We start from the raw sequence: 25,203 nt of genomic DNA, 5'->3' as shown, positions 1-25,203 counted from the left end.
GGTGCAAGCAGATTCAAAGAGCATGAAGAGGTCAGACAAGACAAAGAAAAAAAACTCTTCTCCAGGCAGAAGTATGACGCACAAAACGACACACCAACTCCTCTCAAATGACCTTTTATTGCTGGGGAAGGATACAGAGTTGTCAGGCCCCTGAGCCTGTGTGCAGACATGTAACAGCAGTAGGACCAACCTCCTCTCTGCCAAGTAAATGCAGGGGCTTCCTTTTCACTAAAAATCGATATCCACATTCTCAGAGGAGGAATAGAAAACATACAGTATGTAACATAAGATTGAACACAATAATTTCATTGAGTTAAAGGAAATCCCAGCAGACAAAGTCTCGGAGTCTCTGTTGACAAAAATGAAAAAGAAAAAAGTAATTCTTGGCCTGGAATGAAAACCAGACATTTTGCTTATTTCTGTCCATCTGTTTGTGCATCAGTGTGGTCAAAAAAGAAAAAAAAGGAAATCATTTGAGCAAAGGAAAGTACAAAACTCTTTTTACACTTTGCATTTTTACAACTGTAAGCTTAGATATATATTTCACTTAATATAAGTTGCAGCAGTACCTTTTTTTCAGTAGTTCAGCAGTACGGGCAGTTGGATTTGGCTGAGAGTTTTTTGTCGTTGTTGCTGTCATCCATATGTGGCAGTGATTAATGATGTAATTTTGTTGAAATAACTGAAAATATGCCCCCAGTTCCCAAGCAGCAACACTCTGGAAACATCCTTATTTCCAACTTTGGTGGAAATCATTCCACTGCGACTAAAGGGTTTTATTCCTGTTTAGTGTGTGTTAGTGTATGTGTATGAGTGAGGGTATTTGTAAGTAGATGTGTCAGAGGGCTATTACGGTCGGTTAGAGCCGTTCTTACTTGATGTCACATCTACCATCTGCAGGCATTTTGCAGTGGCCAGTTAGCCTTCAGCTCAGTGGATGCACACAATGGTGCAAAGAACACGAGTTACACCACCAGAGGCAGGAACAAGCCCGCAGGAGCCTCTGCATGCAGCCGCTGTGTGAGATGCATTTCATCGTCTATTCACTGAACTGACTTTGACTCACAGCTGTGCTATTGATGTGACCACAGCCAGCTGAGTGCATCTCTGTCCTGAAGCACCTCCTGAAAACTATACCTCAGCCAGAAAGACGGATGTGTGGATACACAAATGAAAGACACCACCATTTTCAAGCACACAAATATCTCTATTAATACCACCAGGTATCAAATTTGTGAAACAAAGGGAAAGAAACATATTTGCTTTGTTGTCAAGGGTTAAACAAGAGATTATTACCACTCTCAGGTTGTCATCTGAAAGCTACAGCCACTAGCCTGTTAGCTTAGCTTAGCTCAGCTTAGTTTAGCTTGTTTTAGCCTAGTTAAGCTTAGCAAAGGTGTAATGTTAGCCTAACTATGTTCAAACACAAAAAAATAAAAATGTTTAATCTGAAACACAAAGTGAAAGTTATAAAGTAGTGTACATGACAGGGACACTACTTTTGTCAAAGTTTGGACATTATAAGGCGCTAAAAATAATAGTACCATACTTAGGATTCAGGACACGTGGAAATATGCTAAAAAGATTCTTGTGGAGATTGTGACCACTCTGTGTCTGTTCTCTAAAGCTACACCAATATAATGCTAGCTTAGCTTAGCATAAAGAATGGAAGCCTAGCTCTGTCCTAAAAATACAAATGAAAATGTGATCTATTGATTTTTATCCAGTAAGCCTGGCTTCAGCTACAATTTAAAAAACATACGCCAATTTTTTAGCACTGCTCAATGAACTGTAAGGAATTTTGGTGCCTTTCTAAAGGGTACATGTTTTCCCTCCTCAATTGTCTTCATTAGTCCCTTAGTGCATAGTTTTCCAGGTACTTAAATAGCTCCTGACTGAAGAATAGTCATGTATTTCCCTCGATTACTTCAAGTTTTTGTTTTTATACAGCTTGCAGGGAGTAAAAACAAGGTAAATGTATTTATTACCGGCTAAGAAACTCTGTTAGTGCGTTTTTTTCTCTCCATTTGAGCAGGGTAAGGTCATTTTCCTGTTTTCAGTCTTCATGCTAAGCTAAGCTAAAAATGTTGCTAGCTGTAGCCTCATATTTAAAAGACAGGCACAAACATCTTATCACTCCTGTCATATTTGTAACGTCAAGAATCCTAAGGTGCACATTTCCAAATATAACTCCTTTAAATTTTAGATAGTGTTGTTTCGACGATGTGGGAAGATGCTGTTCTGGTTTGAGTCAGTAACGAGAGAAGAGCTCTTCTTTTAAGCTTTTATACAGCACAATATACTCAGAGGTTATTCGTGTTGGAGTCGATGAGAGCGGGAGAACTGATGCTTTTGTCTCTGTGTGTCAGAGCACATGCATACATGTGCCTCTAAATATGGTCTGAGTTTGCAGTGTGGGGGTGTAAAAAGTGCATAATATTGGATTTCAGCTCATCCACTTAGTATGTTATTGAAGCTGGGCATATTCAGCTTCTGTAAAGTACCTCCAAGTGCCCACATGGAGCGAGAACTGTCAATACTGAGGGTTTTCAGAGCCTGGTGTTTGCTTTGTGTGCTATGCACAAGAATAGAAGGTATGTATGATCATTTAAAAAAGAACAACATGTGGAAATATTTTCTTATTTCATCTGTGTTACTGTGCCTACATCAATGAGGACAACAGGCTGGCCTATTTCCAGGTCGCACACTCACCCTTGCCCGTGGCATCACATGGCATAATCTAGCATAATGTAAAAAATTCCTTACAGTTGAGATCATATGCTTGTATAGTATATAGATATAGATGAGAGTGAACTTCACAAACCCTAAAAAGACATGCACATTATGCAATATATACTGAAGGACCTCATGCAAATATAAAAACCAAAGCAATGAAAGCAACCAGCAACCAAGGACTCAAATGTTCAGAGGCTTCTCCGCATACTGCTTTAGTAGGCAACTAACAGGTACAGTACTCAGGTCACGCTATTGGCATGCAGTGACATTTGCTGTGCCAGTTAGTATGCTAAGGTTGGCAGATCACTCCCTATGATGATGGAGCGCAAATGAACACGTGAAGATTCATTCCTGAGGGTCATAAATATACTAATCAACGGAGATTCTATATTTAACAGAACCATGGACCGCTCTATTTGAGCTGCTTTGACTTCAACACACCTTTGACAGGGCTAACATGACTCCCCATTGCAGGAGAAGCATAGGTATACTTAATAACATTAATAATGCATGAGAGCGCTGCTCTGAAACTTGAACACCTAATATTGGAATTCAGTCATCATTATCGTTATTAATTACACCATGTACTTTTTATGTGACTGCCTGAAAAAGGTCAATAAGATGAAGTGAACGATGGTGTAATTATACATTGTGAAAACAATGACTTTGAATTTTAAGGTCATTTTGTACAAGTAACAATATAGCAAGTGTAGTAAATGTGTGAACAAATGTTTCTCAGTAGTTTTGCAGATTACGTTACATAATGAGACAACACATTGTTTAGAGTAAGAGTGTGGATTAATGAAATAACTGCTCCAACATTTTAATAATACATTTTCTCACCTTTTTCAACCTTATAATCTGTTACGCGTTGGACCATCCAAGAATTAAATACTCAAATTAGTAGAAAAACTATAGTGGGTGGTTCTATTTTATTTCTACAACCAGAAAAAGCTGAGTTCTTAGTACAAAACAATGCTGTGGTTTGTTTATGTGCCCCATAACCATGACAGTGAGCCAGTATGCTAATACAGGACCCTGAAACTGGAGCAGATAAATGGAATTCAACCATTATTTAATTAAATTATCCACACCTGTCCCTTTCTAACTGTAACGTCAAACTCTCCAATGGAAAAAGGGTCTATATCAACAACAATTTGCAGCTTTCAAAATCAAACTTGTATAAAGTAAAATCCTCATAGTATAAAATTATTTAAAGAACAGCACGTCCGAGCTCTGTAATATTTTACGCCCCCCTTCTCTGGTCCCTCATTTGTTCATTAGGATCAGACACAACTTATTGTACACGTACAGCATTTGGTTCTTTCCTGCTTCTTTAAGTACATAACAGTCAATGCCAGTGGTGTAGTACGGCCACTTAAAAAGAAGATACTTATCATATTTACCTACACAAAAGCTATCTTATTGCTTCAAACTGTCGTCACAGAAGATTCATTCAATTCCATGTTTAATAAAACTCACCTGATCCAAAGCATAAATGAAAATGTTTTTTTTTTACTAACTATGAAAAAAAGTAAGAGCAAGAGCATTTTAAATAACTAGCTCAAATGATTTCATAGGATCTTACATATGTATATCTCTTATTTGTCAGTAGCTCTCGAGGCTCGTCTACACCACATAAGGCTTTTTTGTGCATCAACAGTGCATGCAGAAACAGCGAGGACACGGCACTCAAACCAACAGCGACAGGATGAAGTAGAAATAAATTATAACACTCTCCTGTTTACTCGTCATCCTGCAGGGCTCCCTGCCAAAACAGTCCTCAGCAGCCGGCTCTCAACTTCACAAATAGAATTTCAACACAAAACCCTGGACTGCAGCTTGTTTCTGGGCTAATAGGTGAGATAGCTGAACCATCAGTGGAAAAAATGCAGCTGCAAACACTCCTGAGTGCTCAGGAGTGTTAACTCATCTACACCGACATGCATGCGTCTAATCTTCTCCTTTCATTCCTGTGAGCAGAATGAACACACCACTTTCACTTTAATTGTGTGTGTTGCCATTATGGAGGTCCACTGCTAAATGTTGTGTGTGCAAAATTTGAACCGAAGTCCAAAGTATCAGTTTCAGTATGATCGATTAGATTTTCATCTTGATTTGTAAGAAGGGTACTCATCAATTTAGTAAAACGATAGATACAAACAAATTTTATGACCAGATTTTATCCCTCATTGGAGCAAACTACTTTTGTAACAGTAGCATTGGGTTTTGGTCTTCTGACTCATCCCTAGAACTCTAAGGGCGGCAGTATCTCAGTCTGTAGGGACTTGAGTTGGGAGCCGGAGGGTCACCGGTTCAAGTCCCATTGCAGACCAAATATGGAAGTTGGCCTGGTAGCTGGAGAGGTCCTGAGCACTTCCTGAGCACTGCCGTGCATGATTAACGGAGTGTAAAAACAGAATTTCCCCTTGCGGGGAACAATAAAGTAAACCTTAATTTTAGTTAAAGACTTAATGGTCACGATTGACATTTGTGTCTACCTTTCCTCTCGGCTTATTACAAAACAGCGGCTCGGACTGTGGCCTGAAGTGAAGTGCCAAAGTCTGATAATAGATATCCCTCTCCTGTCAGCGTTGTGCATGCAGAGCTCTCTGGTCACATGAGAAATAAAATGTGCAACTTCTGATCGACTCTTACAAGAGACAACAAGAGACTAAGAATGTTACATAAATAATTGTTGGTAACATCTCAGAATAAAGATTGCCTACAATGATTTCATATTTAATTACTTTTTGATGTTTATTATTATCTGTTTCTGCAGGACAGAGTCTAAAACTAATTTCCCTGTGAGGTACTTGAAGTATATTTTACTTTACAAATTGTAAGTTGCAGTATGATTATGTTTATGATGCTCTGTTAGTACTTGGTTTGGATTCAGAAATTCACCCTTTTTTAGGTTTACATAAGCATTAACTTAAATGTGCCAGCTACATAAAATGTATGTTACACAACTTATGACCATGTTTAACAAAACCAATACAGATTTGTTACATAGTGGCTGTTTGTTAACTAACTAAAAAAAATTAACTTCTTAAAAATATATTTTTAAAATAATTTCACATGGGAATCAAATTCTAGCATCCTAAAAGACAGTTGTGTTTACTTGAGTTCACATTTGACTGACATACACTCTTCATACTTTATCACTTAACCTCAATGCCACATCAAAATAAATAGTGGACAGTGTCGTGAAATGACACTAAAGTGGTATCTACGGCATCAGATTTTGATGAATGTGGCCACTGACCAAGCTACTGGATATACTAATTGATGGTCAAGTTAGATGTTTCAATGCTCCTGGCGAAAAAATAAAAGATACAACATGTTACTTCATGACCTTTAGAGGTGCTGGTTGTTGGATTTGAGCCAATGTGGAAATGAGCGCGAAAAACTGCAGTTCCCAGAGCGTCCACTTGAGGCTGGCTCCCAAAGCCAATGAATCCCCATTAAGCCCATGCAGCAACCTCCGTTGTGGAAACATCAAGCCAATGCAGCAGAAATACAAAAAACTGCAGTTACATTTTTTTAAGACTCATCCGTTTTGATTATAATTTGGCGAAATGTTCAACCCCACCTCTTTGCCTGTTTCTAGATTGATCAATAGTTTGGTTAGGATAGCATTTCAATTGATGTGCTTCAAAATGTCCTGTTCAGAAAACAATGGGTGATGTCACAAAGACTTTGTTCATGTTTTACGCAGTCAGCAGTGTCAAGGACTATTTGCAAGGCTAGCGATTTCACTGTTTTCAGGTTTTATGCTAGATAAAGCGAGGGGCCTCAGGCTGCAGCTTCATATTTAACAAAGACATTGGAGTGGTATCAATCTCTGTCATCTAACTCCAGGCAATAAGGTCAATAGGTACAAAATATGTGAAACTTCTTGACACTTTTCTAAAATGTGTGAATGGGACCATTAGCTAATCATATTATGCTGTTAACCATTAAAATAATTCTCTGTTGGTTAGACCAATGTAAAAGAGTTTGGGTAATAGCCTTCCTGCTCGCCCTGAGTGATAAACCATAAAGGGTCTGCATACATAATCAGTAATAACAAAGGGCTCAGGACCTCAACAATGGCAGCCCAAGTGTGTGTTACCTCACCTCAGCACACTTAAAGCACACTTTAAATCAGAGGACAGACATGCCTCGTTTCTGTTGAATCCTCCCCCTTCGGTGTTGAGCCTGTTACACAGACTCAGTGTGACAGGAGTGTGATTAGACTTCACAGACAGTCCTGGAAGTTGACAGGAGGCACTGTAGGAATCCATGGCGTGCAGGGGATGAATAAATCTTTCACACAGTATGTGATGTTTTCAAATTCCCATTGCCATGGTCACTCCTGGTACGTGAGGTACGGCCGCTCTCGATGGTTTCCTCGTCGTCGTCCACGTCCAGCTGTTCATCTTTCTTCTTGATGTAGCGCTCATAGAGCACCATAATGACGCCCATCACCCAGGCCGACACCGTGCCAGCAGCGAAGATGACAAAGCCAATGACCACAAAGAAAAGATAGTCCCAGGAGCCCAGAGTCTGGTGACATAACGTCCGTAGCTGGAGGCCGACCTCACCCAGACGACGACCCTGCATGTCAGCAGGTGAGCCGCACACCGTCTGTCCCTCATCTGTCACACAAAAACAGCAGAAAGGAGTAATGAGGATTAATTAGAGAACAAAAACACAATAGGTGATGAATCAATGTCAAAGAAATGTGTCACTGAAAATGTAAACTAAACATTTCACACGTTTTGTATTCATCAAATAGTAAAGTTGGACCTCGGTCAAAGTTTTATCCGCAGCTCCTGCAGTTTACATGTCAAAGTGCCCATGGAAAAGACCCTGAACCCCAAGTTGCTCCAGAAGGCATTGACAGTGGTGTATAAATATGATAAGCAGCTTCTAATATTAGAGTGTGGATATATGTGTGTCGTCTGAAAACACTTTAAGTGATTACAAAAGTGCTGTATGAGTGCATTCTATTTCCTATTTTAAAAAGTTCAACTAAAAACCCTTTTCTTACAGATAACATTTGCATCGTTAGTCCCGGGGAGCAAGCACATGATGCAGAACTGAAAATGATTCTCAATTTGGCTTTAAGTTTAAAGGAGGAAAACACATCTTAGATGAGAGTTTATTTATGGTCTAATCCTTAAAGAGAGATAAAATCTGCTTAAGGTCTTTGGTTCACATTGACGGCAACAAGAAGCCCTTCAAAACACATTTTGTTCACTGTGGAGGCACTGCCTGACATCGTGCTTCACACATAGTGTCTGCACATCCTCATTTGCTGGCATTGGATTGTTTCATCACTTTTGAGAATAGCTAATCTGTAACCAAAAAATGTTTATTAACCTAATCTTTTCCAAAGCTCTCCTAAACATTCAGTTTATGCATTAGAGGGATGCTATTGTCTTCTTTATGATCATTGATTTTACAAAGATTCACTGAGATATTTGGTACTGCAGGGCTACAACCACATTGGAAAATATGTTCTACCTGATGGAGCTAAATGTATTAACATTTCATTTCCCAAATCATGTTTGTCTACAAAGATTTACTCAGATTGAGAGATGGTCTATATTCTACCATTTTTGGTTTACAACTATTTAGCCCGGTGCTGGGTCTTTTTTAAAAGTATTTGAAATGGTTAAGCCAAACTAAACCATGACCTTAGGTTTAAGGTATGTGAAACAGTCAAAGTTGGTAAGGATTAAATTAGTTGCTAAAGGTTTAAGAGTAGGTCAGGGTTTGGGCCATTGACTGTATGTAAAGATGGACATGCCCGACAGCCTCCTCCCATTGTAGAAGTGAAATTAAAATAGCCCCTGTGACAGGCGCTGACCTATTGCTCATTTGGAGCCAGAGTCTGCATAGGGATCAGCTGGAAGAGTCACGGTATTGAAGTCACACAAGTTTTACGCTAACCTAATTCACATTTCCCTTAGGTCAGTAAAGTCAACAGTAGAGCAGATTGTTGTGTTGGATTGAATCAGACACTCACAGTTACAAATTTTCACTGACTCCTCTGGTAGTGTTTTTTTATGTTTTCTCCTCTGCTCATGTACCCATGTTTCTGGAATGACAATAAATTAACCTTTAACCTTGAACCTTGCTCTACTAATCTGGTGCACACAGCAAGAGCCACATTAGTAAACAGAGCTGTCAATAATAGCGTTTTGCACCATAGAATCAAATAACTAATCATTGCAGAAAAAAAGAGGACATAAACACTTATTAGGGTGGATAAAAACCAGCTATCGTGACAGAAACTAGGTTTGAGAAAAAAAATCCTTTGACATATACCTAATTTTTAATGTCAAAGTTTGCCCCTTGTCCCATCTGTTAACATGGAAGAGGCAGGTTTGACCTGTTCTGCAGTCAGTCAGTACGGGGAGCTCTGAATCTTTTGACTTCACAATGAAGGAGGTGTAGCCGATATTAGCAGCCACGTTTCACAACCTCTCTTCCTGCAGGACTCAGGGATGTGGCTTAACATGTTGGTTACCCTTAGCAAGAAACAAAGGAACTGATCAATTATTTAAAGGTCACATATTATGCTTTTTCTGGTTTTATATGCCCTTTAGTGTGTTTTCCAAGTGTCCTGTGCATGTTTAGGCACATCTATGTGCAAAAATTCAAAGTCCACGGAAACACGGCTTCTCCTACTTCCTCCAGTTAGCTGTAGCATTAGCCGCATGTAACGCTCTGTTCTAGCCCCCCTCGATAAAAATGTGTCAGTCCGACGTCATTGTCAGTGTGAGATCACTGAAGTTCATTGGCTCGTTGTGGCAAGCCCTGCAGCTCATGTTGAAATTTCCGAGAAGCGTGCTGAGCAACTGACCAATAACGACAGAGCGGATCGGCAGACCAATCAGAGCAGACTTGGCCCACGTGGGGTCTAACAGTGGGGGCTCAGCAGAGCGTAGCTGTTGTACTCAGAGCGTAGAGGGAGCAAGGAGGAGCAGTACATGAAAACAGACACTTTTTTCGGACTTTAGCTATTGTGAACGTACAAAAGTAGGTACATAGATTAAATATACAAACCCCAAAAAGGGCATAATATGGGCTCTTTAAGTCTCCCTCTCAGACAGGCTCTGGAGGACAGGATATTATAAACATTTACAACACCTTGAGTAAACAACCAAGCGGAAACAGAACACTCGGAATCATCTTTTTAAACTCAAAATTAGATGTTCAGAATACAAATGAGAGTTATAATAGTTTTAATAGGAATTTGACGTGGAGCGCTATTGCCATCTAGTGTTAGAATTTCCATGAGTATGTAACCGTCATAATTATACATTTAGAGGTGTTATAAAGCATACTCTTTGATATTAGCTATAGAAGGTGTTATTTAAAGACACCAATTTATTTTCCTACTTTATTAATATGTCTTATTGAGAATGCTGACTGTATAACATGGTTTTGTTTACATACAGGCTGGGATTATCTGAGGATGTTCCCAGATGGTGTGATTTTCATTTCAACATGAATCTGATAGAAATGCTTGTCTAAATATATGACGTGAATCTACATCAATGTGGATCTGATAGGAATAATATCGAAATGAATGTATGGTGACGTATATATGTTTAGATTCTTATTCTAAATCTAATTGAGTAAACTCGGAGTAGCCCGTGGGCGGCCCCCCTCCTGTCCTCCAGCTGATAAAAGTTCAAGACTCAGCTCAGATCTCCAGTTTTCAGTTTAAGATTTTTTCAGCTTCTTGCTCGCTTCTCTTTGGACTTCGGTTCGAATCACTTCTTTTAAGTTTGTGCCGTAGAGACAACTCTCTGCCGAACTTTTATTTTCAACGCACATTTTTGGAAACATCAATTCTTTCTGGCTCAAGCAAGGCTTTTGAACTTTCTTCTCCAAAGTCTTTGCTCTTTAATTTTAAACGCCAATTCCTTAGTTTGGATTCATCGAGATGGCCATCACGTTAATCTGAATTGGAAATCGACGCATTAAAAGACTCTTTGATATTTTTCCTGTTTCATCCTCTTGGAGCATCTTAGACGATGGCTGAACCGAAGTACAATCTCCATCCCAGCTGCAAACTCCAACCCAGGTTTCAAGGCATCTGATCTGGCCCGTGGACCTCTCTGGGCCTGAAAAGAACCACTTGCTGAAGACTGAAACGTGGGACCAGTCGGCGGAGTTCAATGGAACACAACTCACATAATATCTTAATAAATTAATTACGCGACAGAGGTGGTGTGTTGTCCCTCTTTGAACAGTCTATGTGAGCTAAAATGGACTCTGAATGCTGCTGAGAATGTGAAGTGACTTGTGCTGTGTTTAACTAAAAAGCATAATGTATTATTTTCAGAAACTGCCACTTATAAAGAAGTTGACTTGAAAAAAAAGGCCTATATAAAAAGGGCACATAGCTGTTGCTTTGCTTCAATTTACCTCATCCTATTTACAAACAGCATGTATGCACCCTTGCCTCTTAAAGTAGCAATTTGAAGATATCTACTGAATTAAATCATAAAATTACCTTCTCATCAGACATTAAGGAAACATGCTATGTTGAAGTGTTGGCTTCTCTGACGACAATGCAGCAGTGAGTATGTCCTCCTCCTAAGTTTCAGTTCGAGTCAAGAATAGTCTGTATTTGTTTTTGACTTGTTTTAGGGTAAGCGAACTGGTTCAAATATAACTGATCCTACCCCACCTGAATAGCCTCGGCATCTTCAGCTCCACGAGCAGAAAAATGGTAAAAAAAAAAAAAAAAATAGGATAAATATTGGAGATGTTTTTGAAAAATGGAGAGAGGTTAGAGAGCAGAAAGGTTTCAAGACCGATGCAAAGCTGGTTAAACACTGAAGCTTCAGTGTCTGCGACATGGCAACCTGCATGAGCATCAGCTGCAAATAGGAGGAGGCGAGGGGAGACATCTCTTTCCAGTGTTTTGAATTTGGACTGCAGTACCAATTTCAAACACTACCTGTCAGAGTTACATATTGCTCCTTTAATCACCAAGTGATTTAAATGATCCTTTGATGTTTGAGAGCCATGAAAAGTAGCTTAAAGAAAATGTTTTACATAAGCTATTAAACAGAGCTGCCTGTTTAATAGTTCAGACATATTACTTTTTTTCATTTCAAACTTTTAAACTGGGCTGAAGATATCATAAAATATTCAGGTTCATAAGGCTTACAGTCAGAAATTGTTCTTGCATAACGATGAAGCTTGTTTGTCAGGCTGCAACCTGCAAAGCTTAAAGAGCTTCCCATGAGAACTACAGTCTTAAGTTGATATAGCATTAAACAATATTAAAAAAAAGAAAAATAATAAAAATCATGGATGAATTATTCAAAATCTTTTCTCCCCCACAGGATTAGAGAATGACTCGAGCCTTTGTGTCTGCCTGAAACCAGATAATAAGGTTTCTTATCATCAGGCCAGGGATATGACTACCACTAAGACCTTCCTGAAATCCTCAAATCCTAATGAAAATATAGACTTCTTACTCTTTCTAAAAAATACAGTGGATGGATACATTTTTAAAAGGCCTATCAGTCAAAATTAAATATGCCACATGACGGCTGTTGAGCTCTGCAGCAGCTGACAAGAGAGGCTTTCACAGAAAATAATCCTGAAGTCTGGCTGAGTCTTTCACTGCTGTGAGCAGAAATAAAACAAGAATGTTGCCGTCTCCATACCGCCAATGTCTTTAATTGGCTTCTGTATTTTCAAAGATTTCTTACAGGGGGGAATTCCCACTGGGAGAGATCAAAAGGCTGAAACTTTCTGCACAGGGAGCAGTTCTCTGTAACCCTGCAACAGCCTCAAAACAAACATTCTCATTGTGCTGGCATCTTTTGCTGTAAAAATTACATTAGTGAAAATGCACACATCAATCTGGGAAAAAATATAGAGCGTGCATGAAGGCAAGCTGCTTTGATTCTCTGCAACCTGTACTATATTTTTTGGTTGATAACAGATCAAATGCTGTTATCTATCATTTCTTTGCTAAATTCATGTTTGTGTTTGTGTTTATCCATTTATTTCTGCAAGAGATTTCATTGGCGTGTCTTGAAAAGCATTTACTTTCATACTAAATTTAACGTCACATTGAGGAAGAGTATGTCCCTTAAATCACAGCATGCAATTTCATGCACTTCAGAGGTAACCAGATATTTACAAGATCAGCCAGAACTTTTCAATCCCATAATGCATTGCAGCTCTAAGACTATCTGGCGGAGCTTGCCAGCCAGCCATCACGAGGTGTACAAATAAAAGTAATCAAACTGTAATGTTTTATAAGTTGTCAAATAATATAAAAATTACAATGTAGCTTCAGTAGTAATGAACGTTTGTATATTGTGGTTGAATTATATTTATGGATCCACAGTTGCACTAGCTTAGTGGTAGCTTATCCAACGTAGTCCCTACCTTAATATCGATATTTTTATTAAGTCATGTGACCCGTAGGCTACATTAATATGATGCTAACTGCATACTAACGGTCAGGTTAGTAGCCTATATGCTATTTTAGTATGTAGTCGTAAGTTAGTTTACAGTTTCGGACGCAGCCTGTTTTGCTTTTAGCTCACAGTCTCAACAAACTAGTCATTACTTCTACGCACAGAAGGCATTTAATGTGTTTGTTTGTAAATGATTGGACAGGTGAAAGTTTTGCCCTGTCTTAGCAAACAGCCATAAGCTTCCCAGATAAACCACAGACTGTATGTATCATTAGCTCATTAGCTAATATCTTCCATTAGTTTCAGCAAACCAACAGTTAATCTCTTTACTAATTAATCCCTTTTAACCGTTCATAACTTTACGCTAACTGTTCATAGATTACTTTCAGATGCTTTTTACATTTTAACTCTGTATCCATTACTCCCATAAAATGTCACCTGTTTGTACATTAAATTAGCTAATTCTTTAATTTTAGGCATTTTTTTGTACTTCTTATTCATTTACTTCAGATAATAAATTCAAATTTCCTAGCTACCTATTTAAACCATCCCTTTAAGCTTGATATGTCAACTTTTGTGCTATCTTGCTGACTATATATTCATGCAGTCTCAGTAACAACAAATAAAGGTGTTATAACTGACTCAGGCTGGTGGGAGGTGTGATTTGATGGAGGTTCGGAGGGATCACGCTGTAGCTTTCAATCAAATCACTTGACAAGTTATTTAAATAGCGCGACAGAAATGTGACTTCTAATATTTGATTTACTCAGTGAACAAATCTCTGTTCTTATCCTGCGAGAAGCTCTTCTGCGGCTGACAGATCTGAAAACTAGCGTGCAGCTGAAGAACACAAGGACAGTCAGCTTCTCTCAGCTCCATCCAGCACAGAGAATTCAAAGCATACTCTGATCCTCTCAAAGGCTGCTGCTGTGCACTGTTCACACAATATGCTGTTACACTCCAGCTTTAACAAACAAACCATCCATGCATACGCACAGAATACACACACACATGCACACTCCTTCTTAACATGCACAAACACCCTCCATGAGAATTAACTTTCTCATCCACTATCTCGGCCCTTGCAGAGCATGCTTATGAGTGTGTGCACGTGTATGCTAGGGTGTGTGTGTGTGCCTGTCAGCCAGGGAGGAAACCCTTCTGGCATCAACCCCATCCCCCCCCCCCCCCCCCTCCTCCCCCCAATGGGACTTGCATCAAAGACGAGGGCTTTCCCTCCCTCCTTCCCCCATCCCCACTCTGCTCTATTTCTAGACGCTCTCCTTATATAACAGAGAGAGTGTTAATCTAGCCAGGAAGGCGAGACTGAGGAGAATCTGTTGGTTCCTTCCTGAGGTTTTTCTCTCTCTCTCTACCTTGCCCACTCGTTCCCTGTTGATGCGTTTCCTAAACTGAGGAGACAAGCAAAGCCATATTGCATGAACCAGGTGAGACCCAGACTCGAGATAACAAGGCTTTGGAGACAGAGCCTGCAGCTGAAAACATGGTCATCCGTAAAATGTTGTCATCTGTTCCTCCTCCTCAAGCAATGAAAGTATGTTTAAGCATGTTTGGGTGTCTAAATCCATGAATTACTGAGTTTTTATTGGTAAAAAAAAGACTTTAAGAGATGGTGATATTTGGTGAGTTAGGCCTGTATACATAAATATGTTTAGTGTGATGACATTGTTTAGTATTGCGATATTGATAATCTGAAATCAAAAAACAAAAATGAAAGAGTGCATATTAGATACAACTCAGTTTCAACTCTGAATCCAAAATAAAACCAAAAAGCATTGGAAACTTGGAAAATAATTAGGTGCCCGACTTCCCGAATTGACGTCAGAATCGTCGTCACATGAGGGGCAAAATATGTTTTGTTAATGTTAAGATACTTTTTATTAATTCACATATTGCACATCAACTTTTTGCTCAGATATAACTTTTAACAGTTAAATTCCACAGATCTTCTTCGCGGCATCAATGCTGTTTTTTTTTGCTGTTGTTACAACATTCAGACTTTCTGAACTGAGAGCACGTGAACACACTGAAGTCAGAAGAACGACTTCCCAGCAGCACATGAATGCAGCATTATACCCACCTCCATCCGATAGATCAAATGCTGAGCAAGAAAGCATTGCTTGTTAACATAAAATCATTTTTGTTATCAATTGTGATAATTCAAACTTCTGCAATGTGTTTATTGCAAATTCTCATATTGCGACAAACATTGAAATTGCACTTGATTGATTACACAGCCCTTTCATATACCTACCAAAACTTTATTGTAAGAGACGTAAAAAATTAAATGATAAAACCCACATACAAGCAAGACAAAGACAAATTAGAAATTGTATTTCTTTGGATGCAAACACAGTATTTATGCCTTTATTATTTCCTACTTCTTTTAGTAACTTGAGGGGACCTTGTGTCACAAACTATAAACATTCTGGCCTTAACATCTAAATAAAATCATCCCTGTATGAAACTATAAGCATCATCATTTGAGCTTTGCATTTTTTTATTCATTATGTATTTATTTCATCCCTTCAAGATTTAAAAAAGTTCTGCCCAACCTCCATAACGTCACATTCTTATCTTTTACTTGGAGAAGGCTTAAGAGTCCACAAGAATATTTTCATGAGGAGATTGTTCTTTATCCTTTCATCAAACTGCCTGTGGTGAAACAGCTTTCTGTGCAACATTAAAAGCTGCAGCTTTGAAGTTAAACTGAAAAACTGCTGATAAAAGAGTTAACACCTTAATCATCAACAAACCTTTTTTTAAAGTAGCATATTCTTGTTTCAGTTGTGTGTGCATGTGTTTGTACAGCTGTGTCACTCTGTATTCTGTATGTGTCTTGTGATGCATTCGTAATTATGACCTGTCAAGGGACTGTATGAAAATTAGCTTCAAGCTAACTCTGGTACAAATCATCAATTTATGACATGTTTAGTATTGTACATAGTCTCTTTGCAAATCAAATAAATGAATAAATAAAGAAATACATTTGTATGCATGTGTGAGTGTATCAATTAAACATATTCATGGGGCGGCTGTGGCTCAGTGGTATAGTCGGTTGTCTCTCAACCTGCAGCCATATGGCGATGTGTCCTTTGGCATGAAACAAATTGCTCCAGATGCTGCGTCAGCATCATAGTGTGAATGGCTGTGAACGGGTAGGTGTGACCTGCAGTGCAAAAATCGGCTCGAGTTGCCAGAAGACTAAAAAAACCTCTATACAATCTCAAGTCCTTTCACCAAGTCGATGTGGGAAGCTGAAATGCAAATATAATGTTGTACTGACTGACAAAATAATTGTATCATTTCAAAGCTTCTGGACGGATTAGCAACTGAAGAGACAATAGAGAATGCAAATCTGTACTCTATGGACTTAATGCATATTAGAAGTCAAAACAACATACACGTTCGCAAACACTAACAGCATTAAACCACTACTAGGGGGAGGAGGGGAGGTGTTGAGATGTGGGACAGAGGAGGCATGGCCAAAGAAAACTTTTGTTTTTGGTGTGAGACTGGTGCTAAAGTGCAACATCTACTGGACATATACTCTAAAAGTTGCACATTTAAGGTTAAGAACATTTTGATATGTTCACTAAGCAACAACTATTAACGTCCGCTTTATAAAGGAATAGATGCCTCAACACTATCAAACACGTAGGTAAGCTAGTAAGTGAACAGACTCTAGCATTAGATGTTTTCTACCTGTAGATATTTGGTTATAAAATATGATGTTGAACCTTAATATACTGGATTTTCCCTGTCCGTGAAATTTCAACATTGTGTGAGGTTGCCACATTTATGTGATTTGCAACTTTTTGCTTGAACACAGCAAGATGACATTAAACAGACTTTTCACAGTGTGAATATAATACATTTTTGCTGTGCTTTAGATGACAGTGGAAGAACGATTGAGTTAATTGAGTCTGAGTGCCTGTGCTGTCTGCTTGTAAGAGATGGACAGGCTGTGTGTACACATAACAGAGGTAGAGTGTGACTGTATCGGAGTGTGTCCGCTTTCTCCCTTGCTGGCAGCTGTCACTGCAAGAGGCTCCTCTCCAAATTAAACTAGACAAAGCAGCAGGAAGATAGGACAGCTCTTGCAGGACTTGTTATGGATTTGGACTAAGCTGCGCAGGGACCATGGTTTACTATAGCATGTGTATGTGTGGGAGAGAGGTGCAGGGGATGCCTTTTTCAGGAAGTGTGGCGGGTGTATTAATGCTATGGTGTTGGAGTTATGACTGGCTTCTTGCTCAGTAAGACTCACTATAAATAGCAGCTGCCCTTTTGCATAGTGACACATCCACTCCGGAGCATGAGCACATTAACTCAAAGTAAGAAAGATTGTTGAAAATCAGACACATTCATCAGCTTGACAGAAACAAAACAAAAAGAGGGATCAATATTTGATGCTGAAACTATTCTCCATTAATCACGAATGCAGTGCGGTATCCCAAAGGCTGGATTAAAAAGGAAATGATCGGTCACTCCAAGATAAAAGACTCTCTAGTTTTGCTCCAAAAACTGCGGTGCCAAATTAATGAACACACTTGTGTGAAGAGAAATCAAACAGCCCCTATTCGCCTCCGATCCTCTTTCACCCTCCTTGTTATTTGATAGTCTGAGTGCTGTCAAGCTGCACTGCTGTCACCTGCATGTCATCACACTGAAAGCTGAGAGAGGGGCTGAACTTTTGCAGACTTCACCGAACCTCATGATGGTAAACACATGGCAACATAATTTGCACCACGCACCATATCTGGGACATGTAACATAATAGACCAGTTAGAGATGATGGCGTGATATTATCAGCTGTGCAGACATGACGAGAGTTTTTAAGTAACATGATGTGCAGGAATTTCAAAGATGTTAGCACGGAGTCATTCCTTCCTTAAAGGCAGACAGCCCGGGGGGCTCCAGTGGTACTGTGTTAACTAGTTCATGCTAATTTAATTGAAAATATATAAGGGAAAATGCATGGTTATGAATATAAAGTGGCGTGATGAGACCCTTGAGGTGGTTTATGATGTCATATTTAGGCCTTGTCTTGATGGGGTCCCTGTGTTACAATCCACAAGACCCTTTAATATTTTTGTTTTAATCTTATATATTTTATTCAGGAAGTGTTTGATCAGAAAACAATCATAACTTGACAATTACTTTCCACATCAAGCGTAAAGAATGACGGCCAGGGCTTAATGAGTCTGACTAATATTTTTACTATTATAGGGTAGTCAGATCTGAGTATAGAATAGTTTTACAACATGGCAATCCCAGATTGTCATTTTAAATCAAGTTAGAAAAGATTAGATTAAAGCATTTTGGCATAGCAAAGAGACGGGTACAGAGACACGGAAGAATGCAGTAAAGCATCTAACCAGACGTGCAAATATAAGTGCTGTGTGTAGCTCACAGCTGATTATCAAATATACTGTAAGCAAAGGATTCATTAGCTGTTTCAAAAACTATTAAATACAAATTGAAAACAGTTCATACATCTTTCAATCTACATCAATAGTTCTCTGTTTAAGTTTTCTGCTTTCTCTATTCCTCAGACGTTTACAATTATTGAGCACTTGCAGCTCATAGTGGAAACACAGTAACTCAATTTCCACATCGACAAACCCCCAGGATACACTTAACTGGACACTTCTTTCTTTTCTTTTTTATTACAACTGTGGTTATGTGGTAACCCTGGAATCGTTATGTTGTTTTGGTTGGCTTAACTGCATCGGAAAAAAGTCCCACCACAAGATTATCAATTCATATGAATATTACTGAGAAAACATAACAAGCCAATAAAAGAGCTGCTGACCGGCCTCTAATCTATAAATATAATATTGTTTTTGATATATACGGGGTTATATCCAGAAGGCAGAGGGTGCATGTTCACTTTACCTTCTAAGAAGATTTTTTTTTTTATCATAGCTTACAACCAGTGTTACATGTGAACATGCGGAAATTACAGGATATTTTTTTTTGTGGGGGAAGTGTTGGGTGCAGTAGTGGCCTGGCTCCTTAAGCTCCTTATTTTCTTTGATTGTTTTGTACTCATGTCTGTATGACTTGTGCACACAATGTTCAAGCCACTAGAGTTGGTCTGACACCAGTATCAGTAACAACACACATTACTTCCTAAAATATGGAACCAGGTGGTGGTACCCCAAAATCAACAAGTTTCCTGTTAAATTATCATCAATGATAACACAAACCACAACTGTACAGAGTGTTATGTTAGTCAAAACTGGCAACATGTCAGCAGTCAGTTATTTGCATTTTGAATTCTGATGATATCTAAAGAATAGGCCTGGGAAGAAACATTTTAACAGAACTCTACATTCCACCTTAAGAGTATAACATAGAAAACAATAATAAAAGTGGCTCACAAAATAAAGAAATAACACTCAGGGATATATTTCTTCTATAAGAGGGGCTATCGTCCTTTGTGAGATACAGCTAGCAAAAGGTCAAAAGTTTACATAAGCCAGCATTATCTAATGATTAATCACTGGAGCCCAGCAGTTCTTCGATGTGATTAACTCTCTGAAGCCTACTTTAATTTGATATGAAAGCATTAAGAAACGCCATGCTGGGATGACATTAGAATAAAAGAGATTAAAACCTTGGAACTTGAAGCCCTCCAGGTGGACCCACAGGCACAGGTCCTCGTTGTCGCACTCGCAGCTCCACGGGTTCCCACTGAGACCTACGGAGCGCAGGGCGGGCAGCGCGATTAGGGAGGTGATGTTGAGGACTGTCAGGTTGTTCCGACCCACATCCAGCACCTGCAGGGCCGTGTTCTCTACAAAGGCGTCCGGATGAATCTCCGAGAGCCCCGGGTTGTCCGTCATTCTCAGCATCACCAGGCTCGTCAAGGGCCCGAACGTCCTGTCCTCGATCCGGGTCAAGGTGTTGAAGGAGAGGTCCAGGTAGGCCAGCTTCCGTAGATTCCCAAACGTGGACTCGGATATCTCGGTTAGGGAGTTGTTGCTGCAGTCCAGGTACACCAGATCAGAGAGGTAGTTGAGGGCGAGCGGCGGTAGCTCCACGATGCGGTTGTTGGAGATGATGAGCTGCCGCGTGGCCAGCGGCAAGTTGACCGGGAAGGTGGTCAGGTGCTGCCCGGCGCATTGAACCACCAGCTGGTCATCACACACGCACCTGTCCGGGCAGCCCGTGGACAGCACCGGGGATGTGTTCGCGCGCGTGGCGAGGAAGAGGATCAGAACTATTAGCCGCAAGGGTTGCGCGCTGGGCTGCGGGGCAAGACGCATGACACCGCCGAGGGCTTCATCCACCCCGTTTGCAGAGAGTCATATTCAGTCACATTCTTCATTGAGACATCCTCACCGAGATGTTTGTCCCAGAAATTTGTTCACAGAGGTCAAACCCAGCGCTTGCCCGTGGCAACCTCTCGCGCGTAATCTCAGTTCATCCTGTCGTTGGTTCTGGATCCAGCGCGCATCCAGTCTCTTCTTCTTGACAACCAGATATTTACATGCTTTGTCGAATTGTCCTCTTTTATTTGAGCTTCTCCCATGAAAACACAGCCATTTACGCCTTGTGAGCGCGCATAACGTGCTCTCATGCAGCGCTGATGATCACTGTCAGTAGCATGCTTCCCATCGTCTGGTTCCCTGAAACTGAATCCAAATGAGCGGAGCGGGGCGCTCAACTGCTCAGCGGGTGGGTGTGTGTGTGTGTGTGTGTCGGGGGGGGGGGGGGGGGGGGGGGGGGGGGGGTGATGAGAAGTGGACTCATGCCTCGGAGTGAGCTGAGGCGAGAGAGAAAGTCGCTGGGCCAGTAGGGAAGCATATTACATTGTAAGGGTTAGTAAAGTGTAGGATAATCCATGCATCAACACATGCCTCAGGCAGGTGTGTTTGTGTAGAAGCTGTGTCCATAAATAGTGTCTGTGTACAGGACACATGACCTCACAGACCTTCATATCTTACTGTCATGTTACACAATTACACAAAATCAACCTTTTCATTTATTTTTTTTGGTTTTTAAGGACTCTTTGCAGCTCTGGAAGTAGCCTACTGTTGCAGTTCAAAGCGCCTCCTTAATCTATTCTTCTATGTTAGGCGTAAGCCCCGCCCCTTTGTAAGACTCCCACTAAAAGGCGAGGTATGTTTTTAACTTTTTGGCTTATTTATTATCCTAATGAATTCCATTTAAATCATATTCGTTGTGAATATTTTGTATCCCCCACAATATAGTTATGTCTGTCCGACCTTGCCGAATTTTGGTGGGGGGGAAACAGTTGTTTAAAGAGGACATACTATACCCCTTTTCCACCTTTTCAAACAGTCCCCTGTGGTCTAAATGAAACATCTGTGCTGTGCTTTGTTCAAAATATAACATGAACCAAGCAGGCTTGTGACCCTTTATAAACCAGCTCTCTCAGAACACTCCGTTTTGGTGTGTGTATCTCTTTAAATGCATTGAGCCCCCCTGAGTTTTCCTGGTAGACATCACTCCTCCGCTAGCAAGAATAAAAACGGTGGACCTGCGCAAAAGTTTTGCTCTAGGCTTGGGGTGGTGTCCATTGGTGGAGATACCTGGGGAGGGGAGGGTTTTTTTTTGTTTTTTTTTTTACCAGAATCCCACTGTGACATCATAAGGACAGTAGATTAGAAATGGAGCAAGTTTCTCTGTGTTATAAGACTTATGCAGTCCACAAACAAAGGACTGGATGGAATTATTTCACATTTTGTGGGTCGGTAGACACCCAGGTTACCCAAATATATGTCCAAAAACACTGTAAAAGTGGACTTTTCATGATATGTCCCCTGATTGTTGCTCGCTTAAAGTTACGGTTAGTAAGGCTAACTTGCATTTGGGTTGGGCTATTTGTTTTGTTTCATCTGGAGGGCAGTAAAATAAACTTGGGGCCTTGACTTCTCTACCTGTTAATTTTTATTCCATGTTTCATATTTTGCCACTGTTGCCCTTTTGTGGGATTCCCCTGTGAGAGAGGTGGTCAACTTTTAATTTGTCTTATTCTTAGAAATCCTTTTGTCTAGCCTATATTTTTATTCACACGATGTTAAACTGTCTGTTTGACCTGTCAATATTTAGATTTTATGTTTAAATGTTTGAATCTAGCTTAAAGCTACATTTAAATGACTATTTATGCTCACGCTGAAACAGGCAATAGAACCAGCATGGAAGTTCTGTTTTTCTCTGTTTTTTTCTCTGAATAAACAGAGGTGCACCTTAAAAAGATCCCAGTGTCACGGCACCTTTTCCCTTTAACCAACACAAGTTCACCAAAATATCTATTTTGGACTTGTATGTGTATTGCATACTTGCTGCTAGCCTCAGGTGTGTGTGTGTGTGTGGGTGTGTGGGTGTGTGTGTGTGTGTGTGTGAGTGAGTGTGAGTGTTTGTGAGTGCGCGCGTGCATGTGTGGGTGTGTGTAGATGGAACTAACCTGACACCTGGGAATCATACTGGATGTGAACATGATATGAAACAAGAGAGTAGGGCAATGATAACAATGTGTTTAGATTGAAGATCCATGTCAGCTACACCCCTCAGACCTCTACGTGCAATGAGGCGTGTACAATATTGACTGACATAGTCAAATCAGCCAAAAGCAAAGCAACCAAGCCCCCCTCCAGTTAAAACCATACACTGGTATACAGCCAGACGAGATGAGATGGGACAAGGTGGTCTCCGGCATGCAGCAGTTGTTTTCCTCTTCCCTCCAGTCTCACTATGACTCCTAAGTCTATTCCTGGTTCTGTGTGTAGGTGTTAAAGTGCTGAATCAGACTCAACATGATGGAGGAGGAGGAGGAGGACAGATGTGAGGCCGACAGAAACCACCCCGAGTCAACAATGGTCAACAACCAACTGCACCCTGAACACACTCACTCCTCTTCTCTTGAGAACATACACACAAGGGAGGTTTAGTCTGTTATTTTGTTTGTTTTTGGAGGTGTCAAATTAGAGCAGGAGGCCTTTACACATTCATAACAATGCTTTGCCATCCTGTGGACTGAACTAAACTACACCACTGTTTCCCGATGGAGACATTTAGTGACTTTATGAGGACATCTAGTGACCATACATGGAAGTGTTTTACACAGTGAGCAGCTGTTCTGAAACTACGATTTTTATTTTCTCATGCATGGTTTGCAGCTTGATAGTTATGACATGTGAACATTGCTCAGGCTCATTCAACTCATCTACATTATTTACAAAACACTAATAAGTATTATTATTTAACCTCTAACAGAGCAGTGGCTCATTCATAACTCATGCTTAGTCAAACATTTTCAAACTCAACACCCTTCTATTTCAAATTCTGGAGGAAAAAAATGTTCTAATAAAGTTATAGCTCTAAAAAAATATCCTAAGGGGCATCAAGATAGTAAAAGTGTGTGTTATGGGGTCAAAGAATATATCTTAAAATTAAAAATACTAATATAATTAAACAACAAAGATGACTTGACAGCTACCACATACATCCTACTGTCTTGTCTGACTGTAAATTGCAAAAGTCAAACACAAAGGTATTTGTTTTTGCAATCCCCTGGTTTAGAGCAAGTTGTCAGTCACGTTTTACTGAAGATGTGAGGGCTCACCTCCCATATTTATCTCTACTGACAATCTGCATTCATAAAACCTGTTTTGGTTACAACAACCTCTGACATGTGGTTGAATGTAATTCCAACAAGTATTGGCATGCTTAAGGTCAAACAAAGACAAAGTAGGCTACACTATAGCAACATGTAATGAAATGGAAAGTAAATGGGCATCATAATGCTATAAAATAAAGTAATAAAAAAGTAATGTGATTGGACAAGAGGCATTCCACAAGTGCTGGTACAGGACTCAGATGTTTAACTAACTGCCTAATTCAGCTGGATATGTTCTGAAAACATTGAACTATACACAAATGGTATTTTTTCTGTATTGATTTATTGTACCTCTTAATCTGACAGGGCACCAAAGATGAATGGAAATGATGAATGGAAATGGAAACAAACAGCTTAATGTACACAATGAAGTGTAACATTTAGCAGTAACCTGTAGACACAAACAAAGTAGCAAGAGTTCAGATTAAAAACCTGCCCAGTTAGCTGCTTTGTTCTGTTTTAGCTCGTGGTGTTCATGGCCATGGGTGGAGCCTGTTTAATTTGTTAATAAAGTTGATCTCCATACTACAAGTGTTTCTGGAGTTTGTACAACTGTTGTTAAAAGCGATATCACACAAGAGGTCTGGCTGTTGTACTTTAAATCAGCACGCTGTGATTATCTTCAGCACTTGTCTGAGGGCCACTCACTAATGAATCAAAGCCATAGTGGTGATATTTAGTTCAACAGCACTACTGTTTAAATATAATGAAACGTAATATTATATTAAGTATTTAATAATGATTATGACTGTAGTCCCACGTCAGCAGCTCTTGTGGTTTTGACCCTGTGTCCATAGCAATAGGGTTTGCATACCTCAAATTAACCTGATACGTGACACAGAGAAGTCTGGCCTGTCAGGTCACCTCAACAGTGCGGTCCAATCATTTTTTAGCTTCCTTCCCTCTCAGTTTTCCAGAATAGAGGCTATGAGATTATGAACTCACTTACTCAACAAGACTGCAGTATGATATGTTGTAAACGTGCACCTGTGGTTCTCCTTACAAGTCATTTCTCATACAAAAGCAGTGTTTCTTCGCATTGTTGAACATATCAATTTGTCATATCTAATGCTGTTTGTTGTATTTTTGGACTCTTGGACCTGTCACTTTATAGCTGCAATTTACTGATAATAATTAACCATATTGATTTATGCATCAATTAATGTAGTGATAAATCTTACTCAGGTTACAGATTAAACTAGAGAAGAGGAGGTGACCACCAATATATGCAATCACATTGTACTGAGATTAATCAAGACGTTTCTCCTGGGTGTTTTGAAAGGAAAATCTGCTTCAGAACAGCACCACCCCTTAAGTGTTGCTTCTATTATGTATCAC

The 25,203-nt window shown here is 39.8% G+C and overlaps 1 protein-coding gene across 1 annotated transcript; it reads right to left on the bottom strand.

Moving 5' to 3' along the window:
* Window positions 1-98: 98 nt before the first annotated feature.
* LOC109997358 (leucine-rich repeat-containing protein 52-like) lies at window positions 99-20,844 on the bottom strand. The gene is made up of 2 exons (XM_020651810.3): window positions 19,837-20,844; window positions 99-7,379 (listed from the first exon to the last, which is right to left on the bottom strand). The coding sequence occupies exons 1-2, from the start codon at window positions 20,486-20,488 to the stop codon at window positions 7,051-7,053; spliced, it is 981 nt and encodes a 326-aa protein (XP_020507466.1). The 5' UTR covers window positions 20,489-20,844; the 3' UTR covers window positions 99-7,050.
* Window positions 20,845-25,203: the final 4,359 nt, after the last annotated feature.

This window comes from Labrus bergylta, chromosome 4 (genome assembly GCF_963930695.1).
Source record: "Labrus bergylta chromosome 4, fLabBer1.1, whole genome shotgun sequence".
In the NCBI taxonomy this organism is placed as follows: Eukaryota; Metazoa; Chordata; class Actinopteri; order Labriformes; family Labridae; genus Labrus; species Labrus bergylta.
Note: the sequence above shows the minus strand (reverse complement) of the source record. Positions and strands in the feature narration are given on the sequence as shown.